Consider the following 14,885-nt stretch of genomic DNA (forward strand, 5'->3'; position numbering starts at 1 on the left):
TTGCTAACATTCATTCAGTAGTTAAGAAACATTCACTATGTGCCAGTACTCTTTCTGGCACTGAGAATACAATTCACAGAGAAGATATACTGTGTACCAGAAAGTAAATGAAGAATTTAATTTCAGTTCATCACAAAGTCTATGAATATAAAAAATTCATTAAAAGATAAAAGAAAGCAACCCAGGAGTTGCTACATTGGGTGGTCAGAGAGAGCCCTGAGGAGATTAGTATCTGAGCTAACACTTGAGAGACAGTAGCAATGAAAGCAAAATATTATGGATGACTGGGATTTATTTTATAAAAATAATTTGAGTAATATCAAGGTAAAAAAGTACATGGGTCAACACTTAAAATTATGACAGCATCATTATAAGTACTTCATATATATTAAATGTTTAATCCACACAACAGCACCATGAGGTGGGTATTCTTATTTCTCCCATTTTATGGATGAGAGCCTGAGGAATAGAAATTAGTCATTTGCCCAAGCCACACAATTAGTAAGGCAGAAGGTCTGATTCCAGAGAGCATACTGTTAATCATGATGCTATACTGCTTCCTATAGAGTTGGCACTTTCAGTCATTCATGGCAACTTGAAACTACAAGAGTAGTTTCAACAGTAGTAAACTAGTCTGTGTGGTAAAAATGTCTTTTTACTTTCAGTGAGATAAAGTTCTCCTGGGTTCCTCTTCCCATTTCTTATAAATTCCTTTATTCCCCCACCCCTGCCCAAATTCCCTTATTCTCACCCTCTTTTACCTAGAATAAACACAAGATTCCCTTAGCAATGGCCCCATGGAGAGGCCTTTGTGGTAGAGAAGCGAGGCTTCCTGCTAATAGCCAGCAAGAGGCTGAAGACTCTTTCCAAGAGCCATGAGTGAATCATCTTGGAAATGGATCCTCTAGCTACAGCCCTGGCCAACATCTTAACAGTAACCTCATGAGAGAGAACCACACCCCTATGCTGCTTCAAATTCCTGACCTATAAATTATCAGATAATAAATGTTGTTTTAAGCCACAATTTTTGGGCAATTCCTTACACAGAAAATGGTTAACCTGTGATCATCAGTTCCTGCTTTAATTTCTCTCAGTAGATAATCTAAATCCTCACGGTCCTAACTGCATTCTCTGATAAAAAACAAAAAACCGTGTGTGTGTGTGTGTGTGTGTGTGTGTGTGTGTGTGATGGAAGAGGCAAGCTCATTGTTAACTCTCAACATAAAAACTTAAACCTATTACTTCCTATCTATACCTCGTTTTCTTTCCTCAATTCGTAGAGGTTAATCCTTCTAAATGTGCTATGAATTTTATTTCTTCCTGCTTAGAAAGGAACATGGCTTCCTTCCCTAATATTTCTAACTCCAATCCCATCTCTACCTTCTTTTCTCCCACATATGCACAGATTCATGCTAGAGTTTCATCTTAAAAAAAAAATTCCTTGATCTTGTATTGTCCTTGTCCTTCAGCTTTCTCTTCTTGTCAAGAGAAGTCTATACTCAATCCTTCCCCTTTTCTTACCTCCCGTTTACACCATATTTATACTGTTGACCACTCTCTCACCATTAAAACTCTTTTCTCTGGCTTCTGTGACTGCATTGTCCCCTGAATCTCTTCCCATTTTGCTCCATACACTCAATTTGGGTGATTTTATCCATTCTGTAGGTTGCACTGACAACTCTCAAATGAAATACACATAGTCTAAATCATCTCTAGCTCAAATAACTTTCTTGAACTCCAGACCTCTACATATTTTGCTTCCCTGGATTATCCGATAGGTATTTCAAACTCAATTCGCTACATTCCCCTGAAAATGTTCACTTTGGAATTTCTGTTAATGCTCAGTCAACCCACCCTTTCAATTCCTGAATCAAATTATCAGTAAATTCTGTTAATACATGCTTAACGTTTCATTTTTCATTATTCTCTTTAACCTTACTGCTGCTATCTTACCTCCAAGTATCTTGCTTTGTTTTCTATAGCTGCCACAGTGATTCTTCAGAAATGCAAATCTTAACACTTTACTCTCCTCCTTAAAACCCTTTAGGGATTCTACATGCATATTAAAAGCAGCCCAAATTACAAACCATGCAAACTCTCCATAAAACTGGCCCCATGTACCCTTCAGCCTCATCTCTTTACTAATCACTATTCATCACCCTCCTCTTTTCCCATAACCCCACATTCTTTCTTTACTCTATACCTGCTGTCCCCAAACGTACCATGCTATTTAGGACTACAGATAAAAATGTTGTGCCCGGAGCCCATTTCTATGATGTCCATGTGGAAAATGCTTTCTAATCCTATAAGAAATTGCCTGAAAAGTCTCTTGGTAGATATACAGGTGTACCACTGAGATCCCCTTCATGGCAGAAGGTGCTGCCCAGCCATGGGGAGTATGGTCAGCTAGCTCCTTCAGGGTTGGCCTCAAGCTAGAGTTGCCTTGACTGAGATCACATCTTTCCTGGGGTAGCCCACATCTGAGGATAAAGTACAGGCCATTTCTGTCCTATGTGAGACACTCAAATGAGCAGGCAACCTGTAGAGCTCCCAACAAATCTGCTGAGCTTTGTTGGGGGCCTGCACTGGAGTCAGACTTCTTTGTCCAATGTTGCCTTCCCCTACTCCTTTCACACCTATCTACAGATGTTGTTCCTTAATAAACCTCTTGCTTCCCAAACTCCATCTCAGCCTGAGCTTCCAGAGAACCCTACCTGTTACACTCTGCCTGATTCACTCACATAGAGCTGATTACTCTAAGTTTTTATCAGTCTCTTTTTTACTGTACTTAGAAATACAGTGATAATTAAGATATTACTGTTGCCTTCAAGGAGTACTTTGTGGTAGTAATCATACATGTTAATCATATGACAATTTGTAGGAACTAGACTCCACGAGACTCCCAACTTTGGGCACAAAGTAGGTGGTCAATAAATGCTGACCTCAACTGAAACTTTTATACCATATAAAATAGAGTATGGTTTGGGGCGCCTGGGTGGCGCAGTCGGTTAAGCGTCCGACTTCAGCCAGGTCACGATCTCGCGGTCCGGGAGTTCGAGCCCCGCGTCGGGCTCTGGGCTGATGGCTCAGAGCCTGGAGCCTGTTTCCGATTCTGTGTCTCCCTCTCTCTCTGCCCCTCCCCCGTTCATGCTCTGTCTCTCTCTGTCCCAAAAATAAACGTTGAAAAAATAAATAAATAAAAAAAAAAAAATAAAAAAATAAAATAGAGTATGGTGAATTGTGACATTTTATAAACAGAACAAGGAAGGCAGGGACAATCTGTAATATGTCTAAGGACTTTTTACAATCACCATGATGTCATGTTGAAAATGAAAACTGCACAATAACATGGGTGAACCAAATTTTACAGATACTGAACATAATACTATCATTTATTGATATATGTCAGATAATAAGCAAGATGCTTTCCATGTATTATGTTACTGCTCTAACAATTTCCTGCAACACAATACCCTTATTCTGTTAATGAGAAAACTACAGCTCGGAGAAGTTGAGTAACTTGGCTAGTCAGTTAGCCAGTAAGTGGTGGAGTGAGGATATAAACCTGATTAGTCTTATTTTAGATTTACAATGTGTACTTACGCACTTTTGCCAGGTAGTTATGGATCATACTGTATCTGTAAATTAATTATTACATTTGAAGGTCTCTCACTATTAACTTAATATACAGGAGGCCAGTCATTTAACAGCATTAAAGAGTAAAGATACGAAAATGAGAATACAGATGTTTCTGCTTATACATATTCTCTAAACACATTACACAGTGAATATGTGGTCTCCTCTAGGTGAGAATGCCAAACACCATCAGTTAAATAGCTTATTCTCAAAAAAAAAAAAAAAAAACCCAAAAAACACATTCCACTTGGTTTTTAAAGCAAACTGAACAACTACTTCCAAATAGCCTTAATTACCTGGATCCCAACAGTCAAGTACTGTTGTTAAAGCGCTACGGAGAAGATCAGTCCAAGCAGTGTGACTCTTTTCTGCTCTGGCCATGGGAGAGGACAATATTCCTTTCAGAGCCTGTAGGGAAGCTGCAACAGTTGAAGATAACTGGCCCCCAGGTAACTTCACAGCAGTTTCTCTGAGGACCCCAATTGTAAGGTACAATATAGTAGGGAGAATTGAGATGCTTCCTGTAAGATACATTTTTAAAAACACTCTGTGTTTCAGTCTATATATACAGTTCCTAAAAAGAAATCATCAATGAGTAAGGCACTGTCAAAGATTTCTAGCCTTTAAGACATTTTTCATAAAGGATTAAAACTGTTAAGATAATTTAGGTAGGGTTAAGATTTTTAAGACCGGATTACATTTTGGTTGTAATTGAAAATGTTATTTAAATTGTGTCACAGTTTCATCATCTTTTGCTGTCTTACTTGGTGGTTGACAAATGGTGAATTTATTTTTATTTTTTAGTGTTATAAAATACAAATAACATAAAATTTATAATTTTAACCATTTTAAAGTGTACAATTCAGTGGCATTAAGTACATTCACAATGTTGTGCAACCACCGCTAGTATCCACCTGAATTTATTTTATATTAAACTCTTTTTTTTAAGGAACTCAGTACAAATTATTAAACATTTCATGGTCACTAAAGAGTTAAACAGTTAGTTATGTTTAAAATGAGATTAAGGGGCGCCTGGGTGGCGCAGTCGGTTAAGTGTCCGACTTCAGCCAGGTCACGATCTCGCGGTCCGTGAGTTCGAGCCCCGCGTCGGGCTCTGGGCTGATGTCTCAGAGCCTGGAGCCTGTTTCCGATTCTGTGTCTCCCTCTCTCTCTGCCCCTCCCCCGTTCATGCTCTGTCTCTCTCTGTCCCAAAAATAAATAAACGTTGAAAAAAAAATTAAAAAAAAAAAATAATAAATAAATAAAATGAGATTAAGGGGCGCCTGGGTGGCGCAGTCGGTTAAGCGTCCGACTTCAGCCAGGTCACGATCTCGCGGTCCGTGAGTTCGAGCCCCGCGTCAGGCCCTGGGCTGATGGCTCAGAGCCTGGAGCCTGTTTCCGATTCTGTGTCTCCCTCTCTCTCTGCCCCTCCCCCGTTCATGCTCTGTCTCTCTCTGGCCCAAAAATAAATAAACGTTGAAAAAAAAAAAAATTTAAAATGAGATTAAAATTAGAATGGTAAATTTTATGTTTCTAGAGGCTACTCAACAGAACTCTTATGGTGTATTTTTATCCCATATCTTCTATTAGTCACTTTTGCTGCCACTCTTGGGGCAAAGCAGTGTGTGAGAATAAGGAATATAGGTTTTAATTCAAATTGAAACTAAAAATCATGTTAAAAATACGATAGCACATAAATTGATCAAGACATGTTTAAGCAAAGAAAATGCTTACCAATTAAGAAATCTATTAAGTACTAAGTATGTATTAAATTTCCTGAAGGATACAGTATTTCATTGGAAGCAAAACATATTTGTTTGTATATAAGTTTTTCTTTATACGTAATAACCAATTATATATAATGTCTCTATATGATACATAAAACCTATCTACATACAGAAGCAACATTATACACACACATATACACGTATGAAAATGCAAAACTCATTACGAGCTGGAGTTTTTAAGGAAGCATTTACAGGTGACACAGGCCTGGAAATGAACTTCAAAGGAAGGCAAATTATAAAAAAGGGGAGAAGGGATGGGCCTCTTCAGATCATGGACAATAGCACAACGGTGAGGAGCATGAAGGAATCAGGAAGAGACAATGATTCACAGCAAAGCCCTATGGAGCCTTAAATGCTACATTAAAAGTATGGACTTGATTTTGAACTGATGACAAATTTCTGTCATTGAGACAGGAAAATCTGTTATGTATTTTTTACCAAAAAAAAAAAAAAAAAAAGCCTAAGAGCTAATCATTGCCACTCATAGGTTAAAAATATTGTCAACCAAAGAGGAGCATTACCTGTCTAAAGTCCATGCTATCTCTATATTTACCTTCACCCTTTTAGTAAAACAAATTATGAGAATGCATTGTTAATCTTAGAGGATTAAAAACATTACCAACCAAACCTTTGGGTCGGCATTTGTTTAATGAGAAAAGGACTGGCGACCATTATCTCCTTTATTTATTAATACCATTTCTCTCCTTCCAGGTCAAAAAAAGCAATCACATCCCACAGCATACCTTCAGGAGAGCACACTGCAGGGAGTTCCGAGAGGATAACTAATGCCGCTGACACCAATCTGCTTCCATCTTCTGACAGCACCTGTGGCTTGGTAGCTTTTACTCCTGGGCTACCTGTTAATTTAGGATTTAATTCTGGAAGCTGTCTAACTAGAATGCATACACACAATTCCAGGGTTGCAAAAACCAAAGATTTCCCAGGCACAAGTCCTCCTGTGTCCTTTCCCTCTCCAAACTCTGGCAGGGTTTCCTTTTCAGCAGCCCCATCATCAACTAAAACACAGAAAAAACAAGTGTTGAATAATCACTCTGTGTTTGCTTTGCTTTGGGTTGATGGCAATATCATTTCTGCTGTAGATAAAACATTTAAATGGCTAAAGTCTTGGGTGTTAAAGACTGAAAGAGAAGGTTACAGAGGTAAAAGGAGTTGTCTTTATTATGGCTTCTTACTGCAGAGGATCAAAAAAATTCTGTGTAACCCTCTCAGCCTTAAAACATTGTCTGGTTAACACCTTGCTGTTAAGAATGTGAACCTGACAGGTCCAGGTCCAGCTCCAGTGCCAACCAGCCCAGGACTGCCTGACTCTGGGGCTCCTTCTGAATGACAGAATAAGTCCTTGTGTTTTAAATCCACTCTTAGATTGAGTTTTCTGTTTTATGTAGTCAAATGTAATATTAAATGATAAACTCATCAATACCAAATTAGACTTATAAACAAACAATTGAATTACTTTGCAAAAAGTCAGTCATTAAAGAACTGTCAGTAGTTACGGGGCACCTGGCTGGCTCAAGAGGAAGAAAAAGTGACTCTTGATCTTGGGATCGTGAGTTTGAGCCCCAATGCTGGGTGTAGACATTACTTAAGTAACTTAAAAAAAAAAAAATTGTCACGGGCACCAGGGTGGCTCAGTCAGTTAAGCATCTGACTTGATTTTGGCTCAGGTCATGACCTCACGGTTCTTGAGACAGAGCCCTGTGTCAGGTGCTGCGCTAACAGTGCAGAGCCTGCTTGGGATTCTTTCTCTCTCTCCCTCTCTCTCTCTCTCTCTCTCTCTCTCTACCTCCTCTGCTCATGCTCTCTCACACACACTCTCTCTTTCAAAGAAATAAACATTAAAAAAAAATTGTCAGTAGTTCTTCTGTGTACATTGGTAAACACAGCTAAAGTAAGTACTTAATATAAGGGATATTTTCTCCCCTTCCAGTATTTTGTTAAAATTCTCATTTTCCCCAGGAATAGTGGTTTGGCTACTGACAATACCCAAGCTAACATGTAGAGGTGAATGAAAAGACTTAAAGTTATACCTAGAGAGGTTTTACTTGCACTACACACAACATATTATCAGAACAACACAGACTTAAGAAGACTTTAAGACATAATGCTGATTTGATTATAGTAATACGGTTAATCTGGCATTATGGGTTAACATTCACCTTCTGCACTTCGTCTTTTCTCCTTGACATGTTCTTGAGCTGCACAGATAATCTGTCTTACCACTTCAAGTGAAGCCAACTGAATAGAAGGTGATTCTCGGGTCAAAATTACTCGATGTAGTACATTCAACAACTCGATGCCCAAGTCCTATCACAGAAAACATTTAGGGGAAACTGTAGTGGAAATCACATACTTTCTTTTTTAAAAATACCAATGTTAAATGCCATGAAAAAATTGAAAAAGAGAATATAACAAATTGTTCACAAAGAATAAAGGTGTAGGTACAATAAAGTTAAGTAATACTTGTTCTACTTTAAACCAACTCCAGATTGGTTTTTGTCCAATCTTGCAGGACATGGCACTATGACAAAAGATCATTTTTACACAGGTCCTAACGTGGGAACATGGAAAGGGAAACTTCCAAAACAAGATGAGAAATGTGACTAAAAGAATTCAAGCACTGCCATCTAGATTTCCAGACCTATACTGAGATTTTCTAGTAATAGCAACAAAGAATGATGGAGAAGGATGACATTAAAAGTGATAAGTTAATAAGCATACAATGGACATCTTTCTCAAGAATACACTGGACAAATATTCTCTCATTTTCCACTTTTCTCTTCTAGTGCTTACTCTGTTGGCTTTTTTTCATCTTTGAAAATAACAGAGTAAATCTGTCATTATTATACTTGTTTTAACATACAGAATAAGCAAGAACAAAAAGCTCACAATTTATTTAAGTACAATCCAAGTTAGGTAGGAAGCTGATTAATAATATAAACCTAATAAACAACAGTGTTAATAGGTTAACTTACAGTCTACATAGAAAAATCATAGTTGCTCTTGGGAAGTAAGTTAAAGGAAATGCCATACTTTTACAGTGGTCCTATTATCATGCTCACAACTGGTTAAGATATTAGTGTTTGACTCCACCTACAGGCTATCCACTAGTCTCTTTAACAACCAGGAAGGAGAACTCAGGCAATGGGAATATTCTGTAACAGACATAACTACATGAACCAAATAGATTCTCTCTTGGGGAAAGGGAATAGAAGATACAGATGTATATAAAGAACAGGGTGCACCAAAGCAGAAAAATACAAAGAGGGAACGCCACACGGAGCTAGTGGCTACTATACTGGCCATTAGAACATAGCTTCTTCCCATCATGATCGCTTAAGTTCAACTGAAGAGCTGCTATAATGAGTGGTTAACTGGTGGCAGCAGAAATCAGCACAGAAGCAAGGACAGAAAGTGACGTCAGAGGCATGACTGCTCCTGGCTCAGTACAGTCGCTGACAGTATTCCAGTTCTGAGACCTAGTTGGACAGAAGTTTAGTTTTCTTTTTACTTCTCTGTGTTCATTTTCTGTTTGCTGTGGTAACCTGAACATGTTTGATTCCTGTTCCTTAAAATCTACAGAAGCCTAACAAAAAACAAGAAATCACCTGATCACTGCCAATTTTAGATCTGGGCCAAGGAACATCTAGAAGAGCCTGTAATGCATGTAAGCAAGCAGTAATGCTTTCCATGGTTGCATCTGAGCGTAAGGAACACAGAAATTCCACACTGATTCCTGTAGAAAACCGAAAAAGAGAAGGAGGCTTCTTTGAGATCCTTAGTTTATGAAGTTAAGGAACTCATTTTATATTTTGATAAGATATATAAATAAGCTTAGCAGAAAGGTAATATAAACAAACCACAATGAATTTAAGAGTAAGCAATTAAGGGGTGCCTATGTAGCTCAGTCAGTTAAGTATCCGACTCTTATTCTCAAGGTCGTGAGTTCAAGCCCTAGGCTGGGCTCCACACTTGGTGTGAGCCGACTTTAAAAAAACAAAACAAAACAAAACAAAAAAACACTAAACAATTAAGTGATAAAGCAAGTCTTCTTTGTTAGTTGTTTTTATCCACAGGTACATGTAGAATAATCTCAATTAGGCTTGTGTACTACTGCACAGTTGCTATGAAATAGTTCAAAGATGCAAAATTATAATAAAATTATACTAGAGAACATGTAGTTTGTTGCTGTTGTTTTTTTTTTTTTTAAATAGGTCTACATACCAATGTGGGTCCTGAATTCATGACCCCAAGATCAAGAGTTGCATGCTCTACCAACTGAGCCAGCCAGGCACCCCAACATGCAGTTGTATAACCTTAACCTTACTAAAAGTGAGTGATTATCATGGATCACTGTATCTTTACATCTACCATTTCATTTCATTCTCATCATAGCTGACAAAGTAGGTGCTATTTTTCTTTGTTAAGATTTTTAAGTAATCTCCCACCTAACATGGGCCTTGGACTCACAACCGTGATATCAAGAGTCTCATGCTCTACTGCCAGCTGGGCACCCCAGGTACTATTACTAACGCTCTTTTTGATAGAGAGATGAACACACAGAGCTTAAGTTATTTAATTGGCTCAAGGTCAGTTACAATGTGGTACATGAAGAATTTGAACTGAGGTAGTCAAACTGCATAGCTTATGCTCACAGTAACTGCCCTTCTTTATTCTTAAGTTTGTTTTTAAAAAGCTCTTATCTCAAGGCAAACGGAAATAAAGTTTAATATACCCAAGGATATAGGAAATCTGATCATGTCTGGCCTGAGAAGGAATAATAATAGAAGTTTTCTGAACCATAAAATTTAATCATTTATATTTGTAACCCTTATATTTTATTTAATCAATAATTTCTTTATAGGTAATGAGCTAATGTGTTGTTTTCTAAGAACTAGGTAAAATATGAAACATTTCTTTCATTTATTCTAGAGACTCACTGTATCTTAGAAAGATTATTTCACTTTAAAAATGAAGTTCCTCAGGGTGCCTGGATGACTCAGTTGGTTAAGCATTCCACTCTTGATTTCAGCTCAGGCCGTGATCTCATAGTTCGTGGGTTCAAGCCATGAGTTGGGCTCTGTGCTGTGAGTACAGAATGTGCCTGGGATTCTCTCTCTCCCTCCCTCCCTCTCTCTCTCTTTTTGATTCCCCCACCCCCTCACATAGGGGCTCTCTTTCTCTCAAAATAAATAAATAAACTTTACAAAATTGAAGTTCCAGGAAAGCCAAAGAATGGATTAAACTTCATAATCTAAAAAAATCTCATTTATCTTTGACCTTAAATATTTGCTTGCACTTTTGTACCTGTGAGTATACTTGAACCTTGTAATTCTTAAGAATGCAGATAGGAGCCCACAGTGGGGACAGGTAGACTGCCTCAGTATATTGATATTTTTAATATATACAGAGAAATTTAAAAATTTTATAATTAAAAAAATGTTTATTTTTGAGAAAGAAAGAGAGAAAGAGAGAGAGAGAGAGAGAGAGAGAGAGTGAGCGAGCATGAGTGGGGTAGGGGCAGAGAGATAGGGAGACACAGAATCTGAAGCAGATTCCAGGCTCTGAGTTGTCAGCACAGAGCCTGATGTGGGACTTGAACTCATGAACTGTGAGATCATGACTGGAGCTTACAAAGTTGGATGTTTAACTGACTGAGCCACCCCGATGCCCCCAAAAAATGTATAGATCTACATGGATCTTTTAAAAATTATGTACAAAGAACTAGGATTGTCTTATAATTTCTATAATTCATTCAACATGATGCTGAAGCCAGCCTGTAAATGGGATTCTAGACTTAATGACATCTGCAATTTTGTAAAATGTTATAAGTTCACTCATTTATATCAAGGTTATCACTAACACCTAACAAAGATGAAGTAATCACCACCAAGAGTTGATAGGCAGTGAGGCACAATTCAAGAAAAACTTTGTAGGGTTAGAAGATTGTTAGTTCTTTTACTGACCTAAAATAAGATGGAATCTATCAGTGCAGACATCCTCAGGTGACTTTACTGTAGCCCCAGATGATGAACCTTGACACATAGAAGTAGGTGTTACAGGTCTTGAAAGATGAGATACTCCTTCATCTGGGTCAGCAACCACAAAGCCTGTGCTGGTAAGCCACAATGCTGTAGCATGCAGGATAAGTGCCCAAGAGTTGTAATAATGCAATTTTGCATTTTCACTAGTCTCTGCTGTGTAGAAAGCACCGCCTACAAAAAAGCAGAAGCAGTTTAAGGAGGAATAAAAGAGATTAGCTCCTACTACATCTTTTGTCTTCTTTGTTGTAAGATAACAAATCATTCCTATCATCCCAAGTTTCTTTAAGGAACTTACATGTGGTGTGTATTTGAAACAAACATTGCTGCCCATTTACTTACTTACAAGATTAATATAAACATTTTGCCTTTCTTAAATCATTACTTATAAAAAAAAAAAAGAAAAAAAAACCCTAGAACTTAGTTATACCACTAATTTTTATCCCTCTTTCTATAACCAATCTCTTCAAGTCAGTGTGAAATCACTCCCACAATAGATGTTTGTATTCATAAATAATATGTGCTATTATTTTGTGTTTAACTTTACTTAAAAGACCCCATATTGTATGTAACCTTTTTTTTATTTTTGAGAGAGAGAGAAAGAGAGACAGAGCACAAGCAGGGGAGGGGCAGAGAGAGAGGGAGACATAGAATCTGAAACAGGCTCCAGGCTCTGAGCTGTCAGCACAGAGCCCGACTCGGGGCTTGAACTCACAAACTGTGAGATCATGACCTGAGATGAAGTCAGACAGAGCCACCCAGATGCCCCATATGTAACCTTTTTTAACTTGCTTTTTTTCACCTAACTTTATGTTTTGAGATTTACTTATGTTGATTCATGCCTGTCATTCACTAGTGGCTGACAACTATGGCAATAAATCAGTTTATTTCCATTTTGATGCTACTGAAAAGTACAAAAACCACTCCTATCTCTTTGTGTATAATTCCAGGTAAAATTCTAACAGGAGTTGGCAGGCTGATTTAGAATTTATCAAAGAGTAAAAACAAAACAAAACAAAAAACCAAAACACAAACAAACCCCCACACACAACATTTTGGAATAACATGAAGAATAAAAGTGGCTACCAAATATCCAATCCATAAAATGCAGTATTAATCACTGACTACAAAATTAGATGTTATCCCCATTCCATACACACAAAATAAATCTAGCTGCACTAAAGCCCAAAATGTAAAAAGCAAAACTGTAATGCTTCTAGTCTTTATGATCTTAAATAAAAAAATCTATCAGGTATTACACAAAACCACAAACCATAAATGACTGATTACATTAGTTTTAGAAAAATAAAGAAAGAATAAGCTATAGACTTGGGAAGCATGCAATCATAAAGGAATGATACTAAAGTTACATAAGAGATTAACAAGCCAGTAAAATCATGACAAATACCAAGTAGAAAATGGACAAGGCCTATGACTAGGTGATTGATGGAAGAAGAAACTTAGCCCATAAACCTATAGAAAAAGGTTTTCAATCAATGAAAAAACAAAATAAAACAATGAAAAACTATTTCATACCCACCTAACGGCAGAAATTATCAAGTATGACAACACATAATGGTAGAAGATGTAGTGAAACAGAAACATGCTGTTGGTGGGCATATGAATTGTTTTAACTTCTAGGGCCCCTGAGTGGCTCAGTTGGTTATGCATCTGCCTCTTCGTTTTGGCAAGGGTCATTATCTCATGGTTTTTTGAGTTCAAGCCCCTCAATGGCATCTGTGCTGGCAACATGGAGCCTGCTTAGGATTCTACATCGCAACCCCCCACCCCGCCCCTTCCTCACTTGCATGGTCTCTGTCTCTCTCAAAATAAATAAATAAACTTAAAAAAATTGTTATAACTGCTTTGGAGAGCAATATGGCAGTACCTTGTGAGGTAAGATGTGCATGCCTTATTATCTAGAAGGTCAACTTCAGGGTATCTAGCCTCAAGCAACACTCACATGCTGAGTCTATAAATGGAAATTATTCTACAGAAAATGTTTCAGATAAATATTACTTGCTAAGGGATAAATTCTGAAAAGTTACTGTCACTCTAGGAATTATGTACATCTATTACAAACCCCTTACCTTCAACAGGAAGTTGGGAAGCAAATTCTGAAGGCAAAGTTAAGAGAGCAAAATCCTGAAGCGCAGCAAGCCAGAGCCTACTCAGCGTGCCCAGGTCTGTGTGAACCAAGTCAAGGAGTCCATCTGATGAATATGACCCATTTCTGACACTCTCTTCTGAACAGGTGGTAGTCTTCAAAGGTTGTCTGTGGCTTTTATGTCTTTCTACAGCAATTATGTAGACCTGTTAAAGGGTTAATTTGTAATTAGGAAGCTCTTATACCCATTAAAAAGGTGCTAAAATATTTTTATCTTGCTGAGGAGACCAACCTTACTTTTAAGCATACTGTACTTCAAATGCACTCTGATACCAAGGTATACACATGTAGCCACACACGCAAACTGGGATAGAAAGATCTAAAAATATTCTCTTTAATGGGATGCAACTAGGGATAGCAAATGCTTAACAACTATGCCGCCATTCTGCACTTTGACATCCCTGAAAGCTCCAACTAAATGATCACAACACTCTTTCTCACTGAGTCTAGTTATAGCCCTATAATCCACCTCAATAAATGGCTTCAGATGGCCATTTCTGAATGGCAATAAGCTGAAATACTAAAAATATTCTTTCAAAGTTACTTCTAAATCACCATAAAAAGTTTACATAAATAGAATCAAGATGGACTGTTCATAGGACTGTAAAATGTGAAAGTAGGGGAGCCCCAGTGGCTCAGTCAGTTAAGCATCTGGCTCTTGGTTTCGGCTCAGGTCATGATCTCACTTTGTGAGTTAGAGCCCACTTCGGGCTCTGTGCTAACAGTGTGGAGCCTGCTTAGAATTCTCTCTCTCCCTCTCCCTGCTCCTCCCCCACTCTTGTGCGTGCTCGCTCACTCTCTCTCAAAATAAATAGAGATAAAAAAAAAAAAAAAGAGAGGCCTATATATGTTTTAGACATTATTCCAGAAGTAACATGCAAAGAAGATACTTTATTTTCATTTCATGGTAAAAGAGCTAAGTCTGAAATCTGTTTTTTTTATGGTCTTGAGTTTATGAATGTTTTTCAGGGTCTGCTGGTAATGGAATAAATTTGATTTTGATATCTAAGAATTTCCTAAAGATAGATTTGTACTAGACAAAGCATGTTAAGTTACACATGAGCCTGCATTTACATTTTGAACATTTTGAAAGCACAATTGTTTTAGTAATTGTGTTACTAAATTGGAAGCTACCATAACAATAGTTTCTAGATGACCTCAGGGCACATACAAGTAAGTGAGAAAGGTTTACAGATTCTCAGACCAAAAAAAAAAAAACAAGAATGTGGAAGTATT

The 14,885-nt window shown here is 37.6% G+C and overlaps 1 protein-coding gene across 6 annotated transcripts in view; it reads right to left on the bottom strand.

Moving 5' to 3' along the window:
• Positions 1-14,885, bottom strand: part of HEATR5A (HEAT repeat containing 5A) — a 122,188-nt gene that overhangs the window by 13,584 nt on the left and 93,719 nt on the right. For all 6 annotated transcript variants that reach the window (XM_032593695.1, XM_030318886.2, XM_030318885.1 and 3 more), the window contains 6 exons: positions 13,573-13,795; positions 11,408-11,656; positions 9,050-9,177; positions 7,601-7,748; positions 6,167-6,439; positions 3,933-4,157 (listed from right to left, as the gene is read on the bottom strand). In XM_032593695.1, coding sequence (XP_032449586.1) covers positions 3,933-4,157; positions 6,167-6,439; positions 7,601-7,748; positions 9,050-9,177; positions 11,408-11,656; positions 13,573-13,795 — 1,246 coding nt within the window. The remainder of the gene's footprint in view (positions 1-3,932; positions 4,158-6,166; positions 6,440-7,600; positions 7,749-9,049; positions 9,178-11,407; positions 11,657-13,572; positions 13,796-14,885) is intronic.

This window comes from Lynx canadensis, chromosome B3 (genome assembly GCF_007474595.2).
Source record: "Lynx canadensis isolate LIC74 chromosome B3, mLynCan4.pri.v2, whole genome shotgun sequence".
Lineage (NCBI taxonomy): Eukaryota > Metazoa > Chordata > Mammalia > Carnivora > Felidae > Lynx > Lynx canadensis.